At 35.7% G+C, this 25,056-nt stretch overlaps 1 protein-coding gene across 2 annotated transcripts in view; it reads left to right on the top strand.

Annotated features, from left to right (window-relative positions):
- SYT1 (synaptotagmin 1) overlaps window positions 1-25,056 on the top strand; it is a 196,367-nt gene that overhangs the window by 31,986 nt on the left and 139,325 nt on the right. The window contains exons 2-4 of one of the 2 annotated variants that reach the window (XM_021678551.2): window positions 12,856-13,040; window positions 19,036-19,149; window positions 23,186-23,353. In XM_021678551.2, the coding sequence (XP_021534226.1) occupies window positions 12,856-13,040; window positions 19,036-19,149; window positions 23,186-23,353 (467 nt within the window). Of the gene's footprint in view, window positions 1-12,855; window positions 13,041-19,026; window positions 19,150-23,185; window positions 23,354-25,056 lie in introns of both variants that reach the window. The other variant, XM_021678550.2, reaches the window with a different exon arrangement.

Raw genomic sequence — 25,056 nt, 5'->3', positions numbered from 1 at the left:
CATCTTTCTGAAGAAAAAGAAACTTCTCCTATCTAACTCCAACCTCATGACTCTTCTCTGATATTTTTCCAGCCGTAGGTGTTAGCATCTGCCATTGTAGAATCTGCTTTTGATTGGTAGGGACTGGGGTGAGGACTAGAGCCAAGATCACTTTTTACATTAACTATTATATAATCATAGCACATGTCCGACTCCACGGGTTACTGGTACTTTATCAAAGAATGTACATCTTTAAGTTCATCTTTATCATGTTCACATTTGTATTTTTGAGATTGTCCCCGAAATTCTCATGCATACAACCCTTAAATAAAGCAACTGACACCATTCCCATTATGTAGGAACATGGAGACATCAACTGCTTTCCTTCTCTGCCACATTTTGAGAATTGCAGCAGAGATCAAGCTCTTCTGGAAATGTACTGCACTCCTCATACTATTAACCGCCTCTGCTCCCCATTTCACAATTTAGATGGCTGCTCAGGGACAATCAGAAAAAATGCAGAAGAACAAAATAGCTCCAAATAGTTTCCCCAGACTCTGTTCTCTCTATTCTCCCTCTCTTTACTCCCCCACATGTCAAATATGCACAGAGCAGCCTACAGAGGAGGTAGAGTAAATGGAAAAGAGAAAACCAAGGCATGAGGCAATACCTTGTGCTTTGAGAAGGACCAGGTGTAAAGTTTGGAACACAGCATTCAAGGAGCAAGCTGAGCCAGGTTAGCATGAACACACAGTTACTGCCCCTTTTGCAAGGCCCACAGTTACTTATTGCCCCTTTTGCAAGGCCCACTTTCTGAAGTTTCAAGCTATTTGTCTCAAATATGTGGTAGACTTCAAAGAACACTGATTTAAAAAATGATTTAGAGCAGTCAGTTGCCACTTATGAGTCAATGTGCTATACTTCTGAGGTCTGCTGTAAGCTTTTCAATAGGAGATAACATTCTCCATTTCTTGGTTGTATTTTTTCCCTCAAGATCCTTCTTCTGATGATCTCTTGATCCTGAGACATACGCCTTAAGTGCTCTGCAATTTTTTCCCTTTCTGTCCATCAATAATTTAAAGTAAACATTCTTTTCAAAGAGAATAGTGTGACCCTCAGATTACTCACATCAGCCCACTAAATTCTCTTTTTTAATTCTTTCACTTCAAAGCATTAAGATGAACTTCAAACGTAAAATTTTACATTGTTTGAAAGGCATTTGCCTGAATATGTTAAGTAATGTATCCACTATTTTTCCAAGAATCTTAAGAGGCCACTAGCATAGTAAGATTATTACATTTCTTCCAGGCAGTATCTGGATCTAGTGATCCTCTAATATTTGCACAGTGACCTGGGTTCTTGACTTTGATGGTTACATGTAAGTACCGAAGAAAAACAAAACAAAACAAAAACATAGGTATTGCTTCCAGTAAGTTTCATAGTTTTTAATCTTTAAAGGAAATTCTCTATCTCACTATTTTACTAAATCATACTAAGATGTAAAGTACAGCTATAGGCTCCTAGCCCGTTTTCTTGAAGATTATGGGCAAAAACAGCACAAATTAATGAGTAAGACATACTAGAGCTTAATATGGCATTGGAAGGATTTAAATAGTAAAGGACCAAAATTGTGATCCTGGGTAAATTTAAATCTTAATCATCACTGACTGATTTGAAACAGGAAGAATCAGAGCTTGGATTAATAGAAAGAGCTTGATGGTTCAAAGGACTGAGTTTGAGGTTGGGCCATGATTTTTTCCCAGGATCTTTGGATAGTCACAGTATTTCTGGTACCTTAAATTTTCCATTTATGAATGAAGATCATAGTACTTAAATGAAATAATGAACTCTATGTTGTAAATTACTCAGTGGAAACATATTACATACATTCAAAGTTGGTTCTTAATAAAAATGATTATAATTTTAAAATGTAAATAATTATTGAATAAAAAACACTGAATTCAAGGAAGCTTTTTAAGTCACTTAAAATAGTTGGCCAATTTTGAAGGAAAAAAAAAAAAAAAGCAGTATCCAAGATCATATTGTTGTTAATGCTTAAGCACCACAGAATTGAGTATAATCAAGCAAAACCTACCATTTTGCCAGTAGAAAGAATAAAATTCTTGCCACTAGTATCTTTACTGCTGCGTTAAAACATTCACCTCAGGTAGCGTTAGCTGGCTAATTATTGAAAATACAAGGCAGCGCATATTATGTTTATTTCCATTAGTACAAATTTTAATATTATTCTAATGCTGCTCACATTATTTGAATAAAAACCAATTGTTTGGCCACTGTGATTTTAAAGAACTACTATTTATTCTCCCCAAAATTTTGATTTATTTATTCTACTATTTATCCATGAATAGCTTGAACACTACAAAATGCTTTGCCTTTCAGTTTTTTGACAGCAATCTTTATTTTAGAATTCTACCCTGACATTCTGCTGTATCATTAGGGCAGAGCATGTCGAATATGCTGGTAGTTGTAGTATCCATACAAAATTGCTTGTATTTCATCTTTTATTTACTCTATCTTTGAGAGTTTTCTTTTTCAGTCAAGTTTTAAGTATTTTCAACTTATGAAATTTAACAGGACTTGCTGGCAAATAAAAATAACTGGCATTTAAAACCATCCCTCATGTTACCCACCATACTGAGTACTTTGCATATTACAAATTTACATGTCACAAATCACTTACAGAGTTTATATCAGAGTCTCTTCTCTCCACCCACCTCCCATATTATAGATGTTGAATCTGAGGTTCAGAAAACTTTAACTTGGATCAAATTTATTTGGCAATTTTAGTGGCAGAACTTGGAGTCAAGATTCCTGATCTTTCTTATATCTGATATTGCCCATTAATGTTATGATTATAACCAGATTCAAAGCGTCAAAAGAAAACCAAACATCAACTGAATCCAAATCCAAAAGATGTTTATTGTGAAGACTTTTAACACACAAGAAGAAAGTTAGCTTCCACTAGGGGAAGAAAAACCTGAGACATACTCCTTTTCAGTTTTGAACTTGGAAATCAGAACTCAAGAGAGACATGCTACAAATTTGATAGGATAAATGGATTTCCCTTTAACCACGAAATTGTGTTGTCCACAGCATGACTGAAAACTGTTACAAACTTCCAAAGGCTTCCGAACTGATTAGCCCGTGAATCGCCTTCACCTGGGCCAACTTACCTGGCATCCCTGTTTACCAATGCACTTGTCCCCGGAGCCTGCAGACAGCAAGCTCTCTGGCTGACTGAAGCCTTATCTAAATCCTCTGGAAGTCCTGCTGGGGCTTATCTCTGCCTGAAGACCCAACATCATTTCCCGTGTCAAATTTCAGACATTCCAATATTGTGAAGATATGGATGACTTTGCCTTATCGTTGCAAGCAGACTATTATTAGAGACATTTTGTAAAATTAATTATTTGATTAATACCTGTGCAGATAAAATGGCCTTCAGTCAACAAACTTTTGTTATCAAGACAAATCATTGCATTCAACAAGAAACATCAATAACCTTACTAAGTTATTCAGCAGGGGCTGCGAGTGTGTTCCGTAGCACAGTACCCACCAAAATCACATCAACAGATAGAGGTTCTGGTAAAAATTTCCCAATGTACAGGTTGTGATTTCGTGCTTTTCAAAGCAACATATTTTACTGACAGTTTTTTAATGTACTAACAGTTTTTTTAAAATGATTTTGTGCTTTTTAAAGCACTATATTTTACTGAAGTTTTTAAATATATTAACAGTTTTTTAATGTATTAACAGTTTTTTTAGAGAGGCAGATTTCCCATTTTATTAAGTTTTAAGGTTTTTAAAAAGTAATTCTAAATAAGTGTTCATTTGATGAGTAAGATTGCTTTGACTACATAATGGAATCAGAGTCAAGCCAAAGACCCCATTTAATTTGACATTTAATATGCTGTCTGGTGTTGTTCACAATTTTCTTCATGTATATTATCATGAAGAATCATGTCACCTCTGCTCAGCTGGACTATAAGCTGTTTAAGTAGATGATTTCAAACTTGTTCATTATTCCTTCAATGTCCTGAGCATTAATGTGTTAAATAGACACTCAGATGGATGAGTGAAGGAATGAATGAATGAATGAATGAATGAGCCTCTCTCTTACATTACTGTTTACACAATCCATCTGCCTTAATGAGTAGCTAACTCTACTCAATGGCTTGGATCATTTTTACAACCTATTTACACAGATATATCTTCCAGTTTGCTTTCTGTCAGGAGCAATATTGAAAAAGCTAAACAGAACTATAGAAGAGGAGAATGTGAAATGTGTTAAGAGGGTAATTCTGAAGGCTATTTAGGGAAGGCTACATGTGTTTACTATAAGGAATTGTCTTTTCATTTACTGTGACAAAGAAAGCCCATATAGATTCATAAGTGTCTTGCTGAGAGCTTTGTTTAACAAGGTAGTCTAAAAACCAAAGGAAAGAAGAGAAGGAAGAATTAAGGAAGAAAAGGAGGGAGGGAGGGGAGACAGACAACAGACAAGAGGAGAGGGAGTCAGGAAGGAAGGAAGGGAAGAAAAGAACTCAAGTCCCCAAAATGCTATTTTCACTGTGTAGCAAGCCAGTTTTGGAGCTTACCTCAAGACTCACCTCTTGCTTGGAGCCTTCACTGAACTCTAGGACCCATTACCTTACCTTTCCCTAACCTGCTGCCTACAGAGCCTACCTACTCTGAATTTTATGCTTAACACTGAACTGTCTATTTCCTTCTAGTTTTTTTCCTGGAAGGTATTCTTTGCAAGCTCCTAGAGAGAAGGACCTGCCTTCTCTCTTCCCCCAGTATCCCCAGCACAGTATAAGCACATCGCAGATTACCAAGAAAATAAATAAAAGGTCAAATGACCAAATGAAGGATTAAGTTTTTTGTTTGTTTGTTTTAAATTCCCTCATCTTGGTGAATTTTACCCTGATGCTTCTGGGAAACGAGTTTGTAATTTGGAATCCAACGGTCTTTTAGACTGGGACCTGTAATCTCCACAAGGGTACCACACACTCCCAGTTGTATAGAAATTTAAATACACAACACACGCCCTGTGCACACATGCACTTATATTTTCCCATCAAGACACTATAGATTTTGTTGTATTTTAAAAGAGCCATATAATTCAACGGAGGCTTCGAACTCTAGCCTCAAGACTGAGTGAAAAGTTTGTTTAATACCCAGAAGCGAAGAATGCATAGTCTTTGAAGCTGTTTCAGTCTGTAAGAGAAACTTTTCATTCTGACCTTTGACTGGTTGGTCTATTCTTAAGCCATATTCTGTGTGACTTCATACAGTGTTTTAAATCTCACATTTAATGTGTTGTCTCCAGAGGTGGTTAATGAGAATATTAATCCACATATTTCCAATGCTTTATTTCTATTTGCATTCTGCCATTTAGAAAAAGCCTTCAAATGCAAGGTTTATTTGGCTTGTTGCCAATTCTTGAAAAATTATCCTTGTGTGTTGAAAATTATTCATAAACAGTCTAAAAGTAAAGCTTTGCAGTAGCTTCTTTTTCTCACCGTTTAACAGCAGAATTATTTTCACATTCTATTCTGCGTCTTGCATCAATGCCTGATGATCTAGAGAGACAGATTGTTTGGGGTAAACCTGGAAGTTGGCGAAAAGCTGCAGCAAACGTAAGATTGAAGAAATATGTAAGTTCTTCATAAGATGAATGATATAGACATTAGTGCAGCGATGGGGCACTCAGGACAAAACAGAGATGTGGCAAAGGTAGAAAAGGCTTGAAGTTATTGCTGAATTTCTGTAGTGGCCATAGCAACGGTGTTACCTAGATCATCTTGAGGCTCTTGGCTGAAATATCTAGGACTGATGTAAATGCACAAGCTTCTATTTCTCAGAGAGGAAAATGCAGCCCATCTTGTGACAGAAAAATGGATTTTAGGTTGTTTCTTCATATCACGAATGGTAATGGAACCTGCCAGATAATGCAGAGCTGTCCTTGAAAGTGAAATCGAGGCAGAAATAAAAAAAAGTGAGTTTTGCCCTCGATTTTATCCAAAACCCAATGAGTAAATGCACCAGAAGGTTGCCAGCCTAGGAGACTACAAAAGCTGACTACCCAGGGATGTGGCAGGAGAGTCAGAGCTGAGGAAATGCGACTGAGTAGCAGACCGAAGGAAAACATATTGGAGACAAAGCTGACCTCAGAGACCATACCACCTTACTTGTACTTGAGCCCAAGAACATGGCTGTGTGGGTTTCTTTCAAGCCACCTAACATTTACTGAGCACTAAGCTGGTAGGACTGAGGCATTTTAGAGAATGGAAAAAATTAAAAAAAAAAAAAGTCTATTCTATTTAGAAGTGAGAGCTTAGAATCAGGAAATCTAGAACCAGGCTCCTCTTGGCCATTGGGCACTTTGTGTAAATTTTATAAAGCTTCTCTCCCCAACTGCTCATTCTGTAGGACTACTCTATCTGATGAGCAGACTTTGAATTTGGGGGCCATAAATGGGACACCCCGGGCTACTCTTCAGGAATAGTAAGATTTTCCCTTTCATAAATGTACCCTCTGCATACAAGGTGTTCTCAGTGACACTTGGCTCTATTAAAGAGAAGGAAATTCAGAGTGTCTACTTAAAAAAAAAAAAAAAAGTTTATGAGGGCTCCTTAAGTAAATAATTTTTACAAATTTGCTTAGTGCCAAAGCCCCCCTTGGAGAAAAAAAATATTTTTTAATCTGAGAATAACATTTTTATTGTAAAAAAGAATATTTACTGCTCACTTTCATCAATAAACGTCCCCCTTAGAGCACTAAATTTGTACACGAGTGCACATTAAGCCACGGAGATTCTATCTGAAAACACCATATTATCCTCTAAGTACAGAGTTTGGCAAATTTAAGAAATTTACTTTTAAAAAAATAATTAAGACCTACTTTTTAACATGTAAGAAGTAAATAGTAAGCTTCGTGATTATACAAACCATGCTTGGCACTGTATTACAGCCCTGTAAAAAATGCCAGGCAAATAGATGTTCAATAATAGCTGTTTAAATACTTAATTTTTTAAACTGCTTAACTTATGCCAACTCCTCATGCAAGAATGGCCTCTCTTGATAAGGGGAAATAGTTGTTTGGTTTTTCTTCCCCAACAGAAGACCTGCTAAATTTACTTCTAAATGGTTCCAAATTATTTTTGTGTGTGTTTTCATCAAATACCAGTATTCAATTCATGAACAGTCTACAAAGAGCTGAGTTTTGAGTTTTTAAGAAGTGAATTTCAGGGGCGCCTGGGTGGCTCAGTCGTTAAGCGTCTGCCTTCGGCTCAGGTCATGATCCCAGGGTCCTGGGATCGAGCCCCGCATCGGGCTCCCTGCTCCACGGGAAGCCTGCTTCTCTGTCTCCCACTCCCCCTGCTTGTGTTCCCTCTCTCGCTGTGTCTCTCTCTGTCAAATAAATAAATAAAATCTTTAAAAAAAAAAAAGGAGTGAATTTCATGTGTAGGGTTATATTAAAATGCCTTTGATATATTTATACAGATTTGGATTTATTTTTCAATAAGACATCTTTTTATACTAGCCTAAATGACCCAATGTATTCCACTACATAGTCAATATTTCTCACTGGGTGGGAGGGGAAATTTTAGCAAACATACATAGTACTTTTATTTAAAAATCCCTCAACGTGGACACTTTTGCTGAGCCTTAAGAAATAATATTTAAATGGACTGAAGAAGAGGAATAGCATTTCAAGAAAGAAGGAATATGTTTGAGGAAGACATGGGGATAGAACTGAGCAAAGAGCAACGAGTAACTTTGTCACATTGAAGGTAACCTCCAGCCCACACCTTACAAGTAGAAATAGATGTAAAGGAAGCATAAAACATATGGAAGAAGAAATGGCACGACTTGCCCCTCAATCAGGCTTGGGAGAAAATTTTCCACGTGGTTCCAAGATACAACAAGCAGGCAATCATTGAAGAACTAAGAGGTGTCATAAAGCTGGTTTGGCGAACAGGATTGAGATGACGGATTCATAGGAAACATTCTATAGGCAGTGGGAGATACAGTCCCAACATATTTAAGAGGGAACAGAATGGATAACTGATGTAAAAGTTTAAGGCGTGGGAAAGAAGGCACTCAACAGTGAGTGAATGTGAAAATGAACAAGGGGCTAAGAACTTGGAATAAGAACTCCATTTAAAGACTCGGGAATGGGAAAGGAAAGAGGGAAAATGTCAGATCCACACAAGATGATGCTGGTAAGGGCAGCAGAAACAACAGCAGAAGGAAATTTCAAAAAGGAATATATGATCAAGATTTTCTCATACCATGGACAATGTTGTTTGTGTTCGGCCACAGGAAAACCATTGGTTATCTTTGAGGGTGTCTTGGTTACAATGTTAGTGTCATGAGAATGGTTGCAGAAGGGATAGGTCAAAGCTGTGAATGAGAAGATCATAGAAAATATAGAAATAGCCCACACTAATATTCCAATTGTAGAATCATCTATATGCAGAACATCACAAATCTCTTGAGGTCTGATTTCTATCTCTTGAGATTTTGATCGCTGCTATGATGAATTACCACAAATGTAAAACTACACAAATTTACTATTTCTTCATTCTGGAGGTCAGAAGTCCAAAATAGGTTTCATTAAGCTAAACCCAAACTGTCAGAAGAGCGGATTCCTTTTTTAATCCCCAATTTTGAGATTAATTAACAAATAACATTGTCTAAATTTAAGATGTACAGTGTAATGATTTGATATATGTATATATTATGAAATAATTACCACAATTGGGCTAGTTAACACAGCCTTCACCTCACATGATTGCATGTGTGTGTTGTAAGAACATTCAAGATCTACTCTCTTAGCAAATTTCATCTATTTTTACAACACAGTCTTGTTAGCTGTAGTCACCATGCTGTATATTAGATCCCCAGAACTTATTCATCTTATAATTAAAAGTTTGTACTTTGACCAACATCTTCCCATTGATCCCACTCCCCAACCCCTGGTAACCACCATTCTACTCTTCGTTTCCATGAGTTCTCCACTTTTATAGGTTTCACATTTAAATGTGCTCATACAGGACTTGTCTGTATGACTTCCATCACAGACTTTTTTCACTTAACATAGTGCCCTCAAGAGTCATCCATGTTGTCACAAATGGCAGGATTTCCTTATTTTTTATGCCTGAATAATATTCCAATTTTATACATTTATACATTTTCTTCATCCCTTCATCCATTCATGGACACTTAGGTTGTTTCTTTATCTTGGCTATTATGAATAATACTGCAGTGAACATAGGGGTGAATATACTACTGTAAAACAGCAAATTTTTTTTCCCTTGGGTGTATACCCAGAATGAGATTCCTAGATTATATGGTAGTTCTCTTTTTAATTTTTTGCAGAACATTGATACTCTTTCCATAATGGCTATATGAACTGACACCTTCTTAAAACTGTAGGGGAGAATCCATTTCCTTGCCTTTTCCAGCTTCTAGAGGCAACTACATTCCTTGGCTCATGGTTCCTTCCTCCCTCTTCAAAATCAGCAGCATAGAATCTTCAAATCTCTGATTCTGAAAATCCTGCCTGTCTTTTTCACTTGTAAGGACTCTAGTAATTGCATCAGTTCTATCTGGATGTAACCCAGGATAACCTCCCCATCTCGAGATCCTAAATCACATTTGAGAAGTCCTTTTTCCTATGTACAGTAACCTATTCATGGGTCCCAGGGGATAGCATGTGGACATTTTGGAGGAATCCGAATTCTGCCTACCACAAAGTCTAAGTTAAAACATCAAAAGCAGTTTAGAATTGACTTTGATTAAATCTTATGCATCAGTTTACCTTTGGGTTAAACAATGTGAGATTAATTTATTAACTTGAAAATGAAAATAACATTTTTAAAGGAAAGCTTTTACACTAATCTATTATTTTCTGCTGAAAGGTCTTTAAGTTAAATGTTAAAATTCTTGTTATAAAATTTCCATTTAATCATAGTTGGGTGACAGTAACAATAAGCTAATAGCTTTCTGCCAATAGCAATATTTTGATGAGTCCATTTTTTATTGAAGCCATACTTTATATTATGGAAATCACTCTTGGCAACATCTTCTGCTCTTATTTATTTTTACTGTTTTTTTAATACAGAATGTTTTATTAAAAAGGTTTCAAAGCTAAAGATGTTTCCCTTTGTATACATTTAAAATATATATTTTTTTTAGCTAATAAAGATATATTTGAATTTCTCAAACTATTTCATCTATAGTTTTTCCTCTGTATAAAGTTTTTCTTGTATAAAATTGAAGGGATAATGAACACAACTGCTCTAAATATTAAGTGAGTTAATGAATGTAAAAACGGTAGCAGCTGCTTGCCCATATTAAGTAGGTCTTCCATCAATTTTTAGCTTAATAGAAAATATATAATATTTTTTTACTCATATTGAAACATTTCTATAACTACTACTAATGAATAATACTATAGATGGTGTTTCTTACCAAACTTACCAATTCAAGTATTTGGTTGATCTCCACAGAATTTAAGATGAGAATTCAATTCAAATAACTCAAATTAAAAATGGTGGTTTATATTCCAAATATCAGTTCAGTCAGGCTTTCATAGGTAGGGGTACACAAAATGATAACCTTAAGGTTTTTTTAATTCTATCTAAAGGTGCCAGTAAATTGTGAGGAAAATTTTGTGAGTTTCATATATTCAATATAGAATATTCAAAGTTAGAAATTAAGCTATTTGGGAGATCAAACCTAGAATACGGCAGCACTTTAAAAAATAAAAATCACAAAATAAAATTTTCTCAATGGTTATAATTTACCTTCAAGTTGCACTAGTTAAGATTTCCCCCTGTAATCCTATGTCCCTATGTCTTTAACTCCTTGTGATTAAATAATGTTGCTGTGCTTTCGCTATTTTCTTTCTGTGAAGTTGTCAAATGATCTCGGTCTTGTCCTGTGTAATTTAAGAGACTTTTATGTAACTCTTGACTATCACACAAGTCCGACTAGAAGAATAATTTACGAGGTTCAAAATGAAGGGTCATTATTAATACTGTCTGAACTGCAATGAATATGTAGACTCTCTCGTTCATGCGTGGCAGGGTTTTAACTAGATCAAAAGAGGTATAAGGTTTTAAATGAGGTGTTATGAATGATATCATTGGTTACATACGTTTAATTAACATTTTTAAAAATATGATTGTTTAAGGAGATTAGAGAACATAAGAAAACATGGTGTTTGGTGTGGGCTTATATATTACTTTCCAATATTTCTTTGGCTGAAAACACAATTTCAGAAGTTGTGCTTTTATATGTCCTTAGGCTAACCTTTATTAGCCAACCATAAGCTGGAATAACACGCATAGTAAGTGTTCGACAACAAAAGCTAAATGCAGAAGGACAGCAAAGAGTGGGGTTTTCTGAGTTTTGAAGAGAGGTTAATTTTTAAGTGCCTCTGCTTTACCGAAGTAGTCCTGACTTGTGTTCAGCAATCATTGATCCTAATGACATTTATGTAGCTAGAAGAAAATAGTACTTTTTCTTACCATTTCAGTGTCCAGTGTCTCTTCTTAATTACAGCAGGCAAATCTAATTACTTCTTCTGATCAATCTCAATAGTTAAATAAATCCTTTCCGGGCAAAGTGCAATCTTAAATATTTCCACAAGAGCTTTTTTTATAATATAAGCACATGGTATAGGATACACCAAATAAGAAAAGAGAATCACTTTTAGTAGATGGACAACTGTAATAGAAAAATGTTTTTATGTTTATTTATATATGCTCTATTATTTTAAAGAGCTGATAAATCTGAAGCCTTTTTACTAAAAAATCATCTCTTCCTCTCAATTTCCCCTAGCATATCCCCTGAACTTCCGTGTTTTTTTTAATATGTATTTATTCGTGTACATGTTTATGTCCCCACATATACTCGGAGTGTTCCACATTACCCATAATACTTAGCTGTATGCCTTGAAAATAGATAGCTAACATCGAGTTCCTGCTATGTGCTGGATGCCATTCTAAAAGTTTTTGTGTATTAACTCAATTTTCAAAGGAGACGAAATAGGTACCACTATTATCTTCACTTTTTAGAGAAGGAAACTAACTCAGAACAGTTAAGCAATCTAGCCAGAGTCACACAGCCTGAAAGTGGCCATCCTGAATCAAAGCCTGGTTTCAGATCCACTGAACATAACCATTGCCCTGCCTCTGCAGACCCTGAGCAGGTAAATGTCCTACTTTTAGAGTGGGTGACTTTCAGAGCACCAAGTACTTCTTCCTCACCTTTATTACATTATATTTGTTTTCTCTGGTTATTCAATTGATGTCCGCCCCTCCCATTATACCCAGAACATATCGATAGAACCTCTAGTATTTAACAGATGAGTAATAGCAGCTAATATTTATTAAGCATTTACCATGTGCCAGGAAATGCATCTTATTTTAATCTTCAGGAAGTCTATGATACCTACCAATTTACCTCCACTTTAGAGATGAGGATACGGAGGCGGAGGAAAATTAGATGACTTGCCCAAGATCACAGAGCTAATAAATGATAGAGCCAGGATTTCGACTCCAAGGCCAAACTCCAGAGCTGTGCTCTGATGAAGGAAGGAATGGATGAATGGAAATCTAGCTTGGAGGAAGGCATATTTGACATGTACAGAAGGGTGAAGTAGAAACAGAAACCACCATCCGGGCAGGGGAAACACGGGTAACATGATACAGAACAGTGTGTCTGGAGCGCTCAATAAATACAAATTAACCAGTGAATACTTCTGTAGCCAATTGGTTAAAAGGCTTGTACATGAAATGTTTATTACTAATGCCTTCTACATCTTTTCTTCTTTCAGTGCCACCATGGGCCTTAATCGCCATAGCCATAGTTGCTGTCCTTTTAGTCCTGACCTGCTGCTTTTGTATCTGTAAGAAATGTTTGTTCAAAAAGAAAAACAAGAAGAAGGGAAAAGAGAAGGGAGGGAAGAATGCCATTAACATGAAAGATGTGAAAGACTTAGGGAAGACCATGAAAGATCAGGTAATGTCTTCATTCTGTATTACTTCTTTGATGATTTTATTAAAAGTTAATAAATGGCTTATTATTTTATACCAGATAAGTATAGAAGTAAACAACTTCTGGACAGATGTCACTGTTGTCAAAAATGCTTCGCAATCCTTTCATTCATTGCTCAACGTCCCAAAGTGCAATGAAAACATTCGGTAGGGTTTTCCAGGCTCCTAAGCATCTGACCCAGAAAAGGGCATCGACGACTGGCAGGGCCATCTTGACAGGCCCAGCAGACTGGAATGATGCCTGAGTATTTGGATTACATCTGTTCAGCCAGTTTTAATTGCATTTAGAGTTAGAGAAACAGAATCGAGAGTATCTGAATGCTTTCCCTCTTGGGCAGGGTGCCTTTCTCACATTACCACTGTTCATAATCACTGTTAAATCACTCAGACTTATGGCCGTTTATCACACTAGATGAAAATTACCATTCCTATAGATCCATCCACCTCAATAATAGGCGCTCAGGAAGAGTGAGTTAAACAGTGAGTTAAAAGGGAGAGAATTACGAGCTAGTCCTAAAGAAGAGGGCATAATTTTAGGGCAAAATTCTTGTTTGGAAGAATTTTAGGGATAATGAAACCACAACACAGGTTATGGAACCCATCTGGCTGGGTTATCTTCCAGAGTCTCAGTAAGCTATTTGGATGTTCTTTACATCGTGGTCTATTTTTATTAAATTAACTGGATGATTTGGTTCAGAACAAAGTTTACTATTAATAGTTATAATTAAATGCCTCTTCAATATTTTTTTAATCATTTTCATACTGGATATCTTTAAAGAATATTTAATTCATATTAATAACATAAAGGTAGAGCTTTTCCATAGAAAGAACACTTTCAATTATCTTTGTTTCCTTTCAAATAATTCAAAAGTTTTATTTATTCCCAAATAGCAACATACATTGACAGTTTTTTTATTTTTCTAAACGAATTAATTACTATTAATTGAACTCTTGACTAGGTGAATCTTCTTAAGAACAATTTAGTCAAGGAGGGCATTTTTAGCACATTTGCATAGTTTCCTAGTTAACCATCCACTCAGGGCACCAACTCCATTCCCCAGCTTGAGATTTAAACACCTTTTCTCAAAGATCCTGTAATGTCTGTTGACAACAATTTCACAAAGGCTCTTCTGCACTCACTCAACTTTTGCTTGGTTTCAGAGCTATAGAATGTATGCAGTGCCTGCCTCACACTCAGATTTGTCCTGAGCTCAGAACAACAAGGTTTACATTCTTCTGAGTTTCTAATCACAGCCACAGAAGTTTGACCATAGGGTTCTTTTTTTTTTTTTTAATTCTTATGTTCATAGGGTTCTAATAAGGCTTTTTCTCTTCTGTTAATTTGTTACATAAAAACTACAATTTGAAAAGAGGTCTTGTTTATTTCAACATTTTCAATAACAAGTAGACCTTGACAGAGATTTCTTTAAACAGTTTATTGGGAGATTAGGTATAAGAACAATGTGCTAGATGGACGGGCACTGAATAATTTGTATGTGAATTTCAGCTCTATCTAAGCAACCATTTGAGAACACAGCCCTATCATTTTCGTAACTATAATATAATGCAAATGTAATTTTCCCATATACAAGAATTAACAATTAAAAGCACTACATAATGTTAGATTATAACTACAGCATTTTTTTTTCTAGCATAAGAAATTTGTTTTCTTCTTTGTGGAATTTGTTCTGTATGATGTAAGATTGTAATTTATAGTATAGTAGTGGTGTTTACTACCCCTGTAATGACCTGGATAAATGACCAAGATCTCAAAATACTACATACAGAGAATTGATGGTGGTTAATTTTTCAATGATCATCTATTCCTTTGGATGAGAGAGGAAGAGAAAATAAGTCAAATAAGGAAATACTGGTAGGAAATCAGTGACAGTTTACAGTGATCTACTATTACAACAAAGTATTTAGGATTTCAACCACTCAAAAAGATCTCATCATTTTAAGTAAATTACTTGTCTATGTAGGATTTTATAGATCTTATTTTATGAACTATTAAATGTACAAAATGAAATGATTTGGACAAGCAAAAATAGGCCTTATCGGTAAACAGTTATATAACAGTAGCTTATGCTACTTTTTAAGGCAGGCAATAGTAGCTAATAATGGGTTCTATTGTTTTATGAAGAGGAAAGATGAAGAAGCAAAATAGAATATGCAGTTTTAAGAAGTACATCACATGGTGACCATTCAATCATCCAACTTCAGAACAGCCTAAGTTTTGAAATTCAGTAAAATTCTTAACTAATTACATTTTCAGAATATTTTAAACAGTGTATTGATGGGAACATGAGGAAAACAAATGTAGTCAATGGCTCTCGTTGAAAAACACAACAGATGTGAGAGGCATTCTAGACATGATTTCTTAAGATACATAGGCTCTAGGCAACCAGGAAGTTTTCACCATTTCAATCTATGTAAGAATGGACAGAAATTCAAATTCCAATGTTCATGGCTAACTGTCTCTATGTTAAAATTTTATAATCAACAGACTTTTAAAACTGCATAATGACAACAAACTCACTAGTAACAGTGTATTTATATAACATAAGATTTATATATAAAGGTTTTGTTTTTGTTTTTAATTCCTGGAAGCTTGAGAACACTGAAAATGCAGAGGGACAGTATCAAGTTGCAAAGTGATGGGTCTGGAAAGGTCATTTCTCCATGGTTTTTGCTAATGTGTGTGGATCTTTTAATTTTTATTTCTTCCTTCTATGTCCTCCTTATCTGTGTTATGTCTCATGACTGTTCTGGAACCCCCCCTTGCGGTAGGTCTCCTCTGCTCTTTAGAAACCCCTCGTCAACGCTCCAATACATTTAGTGGCCTGGCAGCTGGGGTTCCACAGCTCAGGGTGTACCATTCTGACACACATCAAGAGGCTGAACTAAATTGATTTTTAAAATAAATAAATAAAAGAAATCTGTAATAAAAAAATAAAATAAATTGATTTTTTTTAAGATAAAGGGTTCTCATTTTAAACATTACTAACTGATTAAATAGAACAGTATTAGAAAGCTCAAGTTTTTAAATTGATGGGCACAGAAAGAAAATTCAGTCCCTTGTGCTACCTTTTGTAAGTGTGCCTTATCAAATCCAAACCTGAACAATTTCTCTTAGAAGAGCTTCTCCTTCGGATGGTTGTAAAATGACGCGCCTTTTGAATGTCGAAGCCAGCCAGAAGCATGTACACTAAATCTTTGAAATTTAAAACAAGATCTGATGTTCCCAGCACATAGCTTTCGCGACTGCAATTTAGCAAACCATCAAAACTGCTGGGTTTACAAGCATTTTCCTCCGCATTTTGTTGAGGGGCAGTGGGGGTGGGTAGAGGGGTGCTGCTCTTGAGATATTATAATAGCTACTGATTTCATAGGTCTGAATTTAATGTGATGGTACAGAAGACATCCTGCTTAAGCTCAGGCTTCAGGACAAGAATAGACTTAATCACTTCGGTGATGAACAGTGGCACTGAGAAATTATCAAAAATTTAGCCCTATTTCACACAGAGTAATTGCAGAGATGGTCCTGCACCTTTTATTAGGGCAAAAACCACTTAGGAAGAAGGAGATTTAATATCTCAGCTATTTCAAATTGCACTGGGCTGAAACATGATATGTAAATTGTCAGTTCTGAAAGAGACTTTTGAAAAAGTATTTTAATCCATGAATTTTTTTTATAATTATGATAGAGTAACGTGTAGATTTTTCGACAGAAATACGTACTAAGTAGCTTGCTATTATTTTTAAAAACTTAAAATCTTATAGGGAGACAATTTACCTAAGCTGCAATTTTCTAAGAACATCTATGGGAGTGGTAAAGACTAACAGACAGCTAAGGTTTTGAAAGGGCAATGTGATTTCACTGCCTCAGCTCCTCTAATTAAACTCAGTTGTCTTTTCTGGTCGCTTTACTAGCATGTTCCCTATAATGACCTATACCCCGCCCAAGTTAAAAGATTAAATTTTTAAGTAATTAAATTGTTTCCTGCCTTTGGCTATCAGGAAACCAACATTTTACTACTCAGGAAAACATTTCGTATCCCAACTTTCCTACACAGATGTAATAATGGTAATTTTTAATTTTCCAAATTCATTGTAGGCTCCTGAAATTTTTCAAGAAGCGCAGAAAGGGAGGCACCTCCAACTACAGCTCAACTCTGTTTATATGCTCTTCCCACCCAAATGAGTTCTATTGATACAATGCCACCAAGTCTCAGGTTTTTTTTAGGATCAAATTGGAGTTCGCGGAGTAGAGCCAAATTGGAAAAGCTTGTCAATTTCAGTGCCATTTTGAAGCACCACAGAGAGTCTCTGTGTAAATGCACGAGTGAACAGTAAAGCTTTCTCTCAGTAGAGAAGAAAGACCACACACTCTGGAAGGTGGGAAGAGGCTGGGTGATGGGGCTGTAGTCTGGTGCCTCTTGCGTTTCTGAAATCTGGTTATACTTCTGCATTTGACTACAAGAATTCTCAGATTTAACCTGCTGACAAGAGTTAAAATTCCTTTACTTTGTCACAGATATAAAGCAGTCTCCCACTCTGCCTTATCTTGACTTCTGTGAGATTCTACAGTCCAGTCTCACACACACACACACACACACACACAAGGCAATGAAAATGCCATAACCAAAAACTAGGGAAGAAGATTTGCAATATACATAACAGAAAAGTTGAGACCACTAAAACACAAAGAGTCTCTAGAAATCAGTAAGAGCCAAACAAAACAATAGAACACTTAGCAGAGGATATACACCAGCAGTTCCCAGACAAATAAATACAATTGGTTACCATAAAGATTTTCAAATTTTTCCATCTCACTAGCAATCAGGGAAATGTAATTTTATCATTTTTAATTTTGAATAACTACATATAGCTTTTAAAATTATTTTCCTAATTCTCTAAAGCAATAACAATGCATATCCCTAGAAACAAAGCTTACCTAATATTTATAATCTTTATAACCTTTGATTTTCTTTCAGCAAAGTTGTTGCACTTCATGGGAAAATACATTATCTATTTTTATTTTCAAAAGAGAGGAGCATTTGAATGTATTTTGTGGGATGATGAGCTTTCTAGTATTTCATTTTACATTACACTTAAGTTTTAGATTATAAAGACTATTCAGTTGGTCCAAACTGAGAGTTCAGAACCACGATTATTGTTCACTGATGCAAAATAAACGTTAATGCTGATTTCAGTTTGACAAAACTGCAAACGTAACTGCTTTTATTTTTTTTTTAATCTCAAATAGATCCATAAATCAATTTAATTCAGCCTAGCTTTCTGTGGAGCTGTTACAAAAATAAAATGTTAAATTTCAACTGGAAGTGGGGTAGATTTTCCTCTAAACATGCATTTGCTGGTGGCATGTTTTTTCCACTTTTTCCATAACCATTATAAATGTATATGTGAAACATAGGAAATTAAAATTCTTTGAGAATCACTTATTCAGCTATCTTTCTTATAGGAAACAAGGCAAGAAAAGGCCACTCATTTCATATAAGTTCTCCACTGCATGTAACAATGATGTTTTACATGATGCTGAGCTTAGATCTCTTTAAACTACATGAATGTGAAACCTGGCCTGGTTAATAGCATGTTTGTCATACTTCTGAAATAAGCAGTTTTACCAAAGCCAAACGTGAATCCAAGTCGACATTTTGTCTGCAACAACTTTACATTTTTCGCTTGCAATATTCTGAGGGGCTTTTCCATCGCTTTCATGTTGCTTGCTGATTGGGGAAGAAAATTCCGTGCACAAGTGGAATTTTAAAAATATATAAGCAGCAAATGTGAATGTGTGTCAGACAAATGAATTTCCAGCATCTTAGTGCTTGCTTCTAACAGCTTGGAAGTATAACCACAGGTCCAGGTTGATATGGGTTTCAACGAATTCACCTGAATTCACATATACTTCATTTCCCTACTCCTAGGCTCTAAAGGACGATGATGCTGAAACAGGATTGACTGATGGGGAAGAAAAAGAAGAACCCAAAGAAGAGGAGAAATTGGGGAAACTTCAATATTCACTGGATTATGATTTCCAGAATAACCAGGTCTGAGAGGGGTGGGAAATGACTTCTAATTCCATTACGTTTTCTGAAATTACCAAGTAGAAATTGAAGCAAAAGACTTCTTAAAACATTTCGTTTGCTGAGAAGGGAAAATGCAATTATCAAAGCTATTGATGAAATCATTTCTAAGTACAGGCAGTCCCCTACTTGCTAATTTAACTTCTGGTAATTAGAATTCACAGTATTCAACCGATTACATCTACTTATGGCACTTACTGCAGGCAGGCAGAATACAAATGAACTTGCAGATAGTCGTTCTGATTCTGACAGCTCCCAGCCACAGTCTCACTCCTACCCGCCCATCAGCCTGAGCTACAACAATATCCCTTGGAATTCATGGAATTCGATCCCAACAGGGCAAGGAACTGCTGAGGTAAACCACCATTCAACCAAAGCTTTAAAACAAAATCTAACTGTTTGATAAGGAATCAAAGATGAAAAACTGACTGCCTTCCATGAATTTCAAAGGCAGAAATGCCTTCTGTAATATCATGATACTAGGTAAAATTCCTAGCACCAGTGAGTTAACCGTTCTAGGAAAGGAGAAAGACCAGCAACTTGATTTCTAGTGCCTGTGACTACTGCCCAACCGGTGTTAAGGAACTGAAGGCAGTGACAAAACAATCACTCCTGCTTCAACTTCTCAAAAAGCTGTGAAGTGCCACCTAGATGGATGATAATATTAGCTACCTTTTATTAACCGCATTAAAGGTAGCTCAAAGAAAAATGTTAAAAAATCTCTACATTAAAAAAAAAAAAAAAAAAACCTTCTAGGACCCACGAAATTGACCATGTCCCTTTACCTTCTGACTTGTTAAATGAAAACGCTAGATAAGAATTAGTGTAGGGGCGCCTGGGTGGCTCATTCAGTTGAGTGTCTGACTCTTGATTTTGGCTCAGGTCATGCTCTCAGAGTCCTGGGATCTGCCAGCATGGGGCTCAGTGCTCCACGGCGGGAGTCTGCTTGAGGATTCTCTCTCTCCTGCCTCTCTGCCCCTCCCCCCAACCCACGCTCATGTGCACGCTGTCTCTCTCTTTCTCGCTCTCTCTCAAATAGATAAAAACTTTAAATAATTTTTTTAAAAAAAGAATTAGTAGAATCAGCTGAATAAGAGATCGAGCTCTTAAGAATCTTTAGGACAATGTCCTTGTCTGACAAAGGGAATTTTAACTCTGTTTTGCTTCACTTATCTTTTTGGATGAGGAAGAAGTGATACTTGTTAATACATTTACTACTAATGCAGCTTGTGTTATTTCATTGATGTTGAAATAACGATGTTGATGAGAAATGAACAATACATAAAAAAAAAAAAAAAAACCACCAATCCTCAGCTCTGACAACCAAAGTCCAAAGTCAGTAAGACTGGGAGAGTTCTATGTAGTTGCAAGAATTCTGGGTGGTATTTAGAAATCAACAATTTAAATAATGTCTTAACTTTCTGAATTTCTAGACGGTTCCTCATGAAAAATGTATTGATATGCTCTATCATACTAAAAAAATTTATTTGATCAGCTTCATTATAGCCCTGGCTAGTTATTTCATAACACATTCTAGAAAGCTGCATTTTGGTTACAGATACAAGTTTATAGGTATGGATTTATACACATTTATAAATATACCACTTACAGTTAATTAAATAGGACATTTGAGATCATTTCTATCCCAGCTACCAAAATTTGACAATCAGGAGTTGATCAAGAGCAAAACTTCCTAATATTTACATATTCTGATGAAAATGAAGGTCAACACTAACATGTAACATTTTTTCCAGAAACTTAACGTGACTTTATATATGTATCCAGTATTTTTTTTTTTTTACTAATTTAGTCTACTTTCATATTATCCAGTAGAAGTCTAGTGGTATCTCATCCTCGTTAGTCATAATTTTGAAACTTCTAAGTTAACTGGAGTATTTTAAGTATTATTTAAAAAGCATCTTTAAGAAAATTGCACAGGATTTTTTTTTACTCAAATATAATGAGTGCTTTTACTGTTCCCCTTCTAGCAAACATCAAATTTTTACAAAGGTATTTTATTCTGAGGATCTAGAAGATTCTACCTGATGAAATATTTTTTAATTAGTATGCATCAATTTTTTCCAAGTGTTTTCAGCTAATCTGATTTATAAAATGGTTCCTATGAGTCATGAAAAGATAAAGTCTGAGGAATTTTACTTATTAAGCTGTAATCAAATATACATGTTTGCTTACCAAAACTAAAAGTCAACCCTAAAATGCTCTAAATGAGAAGCTTTCATGGCAGAGGGAAATGTGATACTTGTCTCTCTAGCAGAAGGGGAGGGGGGGGTTAGAAGTAATTCCACCCCTTATTAACAAAATATCCAAAAATCTTTAAACTATAAGTTATCTAGGTTTAAGGAGTTTAGGTTATAGCACTAGTGCATTCCCTGCCCAAAAGAACACTCATTTCAAAAAGTGAGAAGGAGGGGCACCTGGGTGGCTCAGTCGTTAAGCGTCTGCCTTCAGCTCAGGTCATGATCCCAGGGTCCTGGGATCGAGCCCCGCATCGGGCTCCCTGCTCAGCGGGAAGCCTGCTTCTCCCTCTCCCACTCCCCCTGCTTGTGTGCCCTCTCCTGCTGTGTTTCTCTCTTCAAATAAATAAATAAAATCTTTTAAAAAAAAAAAGTGAGAAGGAGAAAATAGAAACTTGCTTATTCACATTGCTATCCACAGGCAAATTCCAAATACCAGTGGCAAAGCAGGAGACAAACTGTTTGCTTTACTAATCATGTCTTTATAATCTGATGTCTATTTTAGCTATTCTTTGACCATCCGTATTTTATATACCTACAATCCAGCACTCTTATTCCTACTGTTGTTATGATGATGTCACTAACATATTGAGCATTAAAATGGAAACAACAGTCATTCAGAGTATTGGTCCTGGTTAAAAATTGAGCCAACTAGCCAAAGCGCTCTTACAAACATGGTAGGTCAGTTTTACAAAAAATGAATGTGACTTTTTTTTTTTTTTTAAAGAAAGTGAATTGCATTTCCACTCTATTTGGCTAAAAAGGCACAGGCTCAAATTTTTAGGCCTGATGTGAAAAGCTATAATGTAACCACATTTACTGACAAGTATGTCTTGAATAACCTTGAGTAAGAGTCTACTTTTATTTCCCATGGGAATATAAGCCAGTCTGTTGATACAAAATATCTGATGACAGAGCATCTGGAAGAGTCCACTCACACCTTTTATTTTCTTACCAAAAACAACAATGCCAGCCTACACTCACATTCATAAGTAAGACAGGAATGTATCACTGAGAAAACAGACATGGAGAAATCTCTGCATTTGAAAAAGAAAAATCAGAAACTTAGTCACTTAGCATTAAAAACCCTATCTGTAATTTTACATTCATTTATGTGAAAACGAAATTATACTTCTTTGACTCCATGTCCTAGATTTAATTTCAGAATAAATAATAACTTTACTGTAAGTTAAAATAAAAAGTAGGCAGCATACAAATAAAGGTCAAATATGATAGAAACTTGCTCATCTTATTTTTATCACAAAATATTACCCAATTTCTAAGAAATTTCTATTTTGCTGGTTTGAAGCTTTGAGTTCTGAATAAAAATTTCCTACTTTATAATCACAGACTTGTTATTGTTTAACAATTTATTTCCACTTACAAATCACGCCCTGGAAAGAAAAATAATGCACAAGGGCTTTTAGCAACTGGAAAGTTATTTGATTGCAACCCTTTTGCAAATATGACTTCCATATTTAACTGTAATCAGCAACCTTTTAAAAAGCCTCTTTTGTGCTGAAAACCAGGCTTCCTAGAGCCTGCATCTGTCATAATTAGGTTTCTGAAGTCTATATGGCTTGCTTCATTTGCCTTCTGTGTTTAGATTGATAAGAGAAATAGTTTATTAAAAGCGAAGAGGAAGAGAGAGAGAGAGATCACAATATGCAACATCGCGAACAAGTCAATCTTTTCCAAAATGTCCACCAATGCTTATGTTTGCTGTATTCTGTCTCTCATTTCAGCTGCTGGTAGGGATTATCCAGGCTGCTGAGCTGCCCGCCTTAGACATGGGGGGCACATCGGATCCCTATGTGAAAGTGTTTCTGCTACCTGATAAAAAGAAGAAATTTGAGACAAAAGTCCACCGAAAGACCCTTAATCCTGTCTTCAATGAGCAATTTACTTTCAAGGTATTTTTTTTTTTTTGGTACTTACTAATAACTTTTCCTCTGTGGTTTTCAAGACCGATCTCATCCTGACACATACATAGACGTGCACATGGCCCCTTGTTCAGAGGCTCACAGATGAGTTTGTTCAGAGGCTCACAAATGAGTTTGTTCAGAATATTCAAAATTCTTAACTTCAGTCCAGTGAGGATTCAGTACTGCATTTAGATGTGGTCAAAGTGGGATTTGGCTCAGCCATTTCAGAATAGAATATAGCCTGGAAGATGACGGGACTGTCATTTCACATCTAAAAAGGAAGGTTAGACTTGAACGTGTCCCCCTCTCTAAAATAAAGCCCAAGGAAGAATGAAATTATTCTTTTTCTAAGTCTCGAAGTTCCTGAAAATAAACCACAATCTCAGAACCGAGTAAGCTGTGTTCCACTGTTTAAATGGTACAAATTGTTTTTATTCTCATTGCAAAATTCTGTGTATACAGGGGCAATCCGAGCACACAGAAACCATTCTTAACCTATCAATAAAAAAGGATAGGAACCCCTTGTTTTTGCGCATTTCTAGCATTTTCCCTCAACTGTCATCTTTTCCCTAGTGTTCTTCATCTTGTTGAGACACCTCAGTTGACAATCACCAAGAGAGATTCTGGCCATAAGATAATAACTGGACAGGAAAACGTGCTCTGCGGGCCTCAGGCGTCTCTGCATACACAAGTTCCGTAGCTCTTGTCTTGAAGTCATGCATAAAAACAGTGCTTTGGTAGCTATCTTTAATATATGAAAAAAAAATTTTAATTCATTACTTAAAATAATACATTTCTGAAAAATGAAAGGTCTGTAAATACGCCAGCAGGCAGATTCAGAATCCCTCCTCTATCAGCCAGCCTTCGCGAAAGCATGTGCCTCATGTAGGCAAATACTGGGTATGAAATAAACGGATGAAACCAAGGGCATGAGTCATTTTCTCAAGCCCTGTTTCCAATTTCGTAAAAGAGCAGTGTCTTTCTCTTCACTCTGAAATTTGAGGTTTTAAGACAAAAAAAATCCCCAATGTCTTGTCAGTAATCTTTTCTAAAAAACTACACTTTTCTATACCCAGAGAGTTCATTTAGAGTAGCAATAAAAACATTCTGAAACTACTCCACTTACAAAGAACTAATCACTACAGCCAAAACACCACAAAACAAAATGAAAATAAAACTAATAAAATATTGCAAATGGTAATCACAGTCATACTATTTGACTATGTTTTAACCTCAATTTAGGTCAGCGTTTTCTAACCATGGTTTAGTAAGCAGATTCTTAAATTTGTTGATTTACTAAAGGGGGCTTTCCGTTTTGAGTTATTCATATGTTAATTTAAAAAATGTATTCCTAAAATCTGATGAAGAATTTCTGTGGCCTCATGAAATTTAATTATTGAAATTTTTTAATTGCCTATAAAATTTTATCAGGTTCCATTTTATTTCAAGAATGTTGATCAAATCATAAATCAACCCAAAGTATAATATATTTTGATACACTTAAGAACCATGCTGCTGTTTCCAGAGAATTAGTTAATTTCGCCAGTAGACAGTGTAGATTACGCGTCTTGAAATGCCAATAGGCAAGATGATAGAACAGAAGCACAACAGTTTAAAGAGGACAAGCTTTAAAAGGGAGTTCAAATCCACTTGACATGAACTTGACATCCCCAACCTAAGTGTTGCTTTTC

The sequence above is a fragment of the Neomonachus schauinslandi genome, chromosome 5 (assembly GCF_002201575.2).
Source record: "Neomonachus schauinslandi chromosome 5, ASM220157v2, whole genome shotgun sequence".
Lineage (NCBI taxonomy): Eukaryota > Metazoa > Chordata > Mammalia > Carnivora > Phocidae > Neomonachus > Neomonachus schauinslandi.
This window is presented reverse-complemented; position numbering and strand designations above follow the sequence as displayed.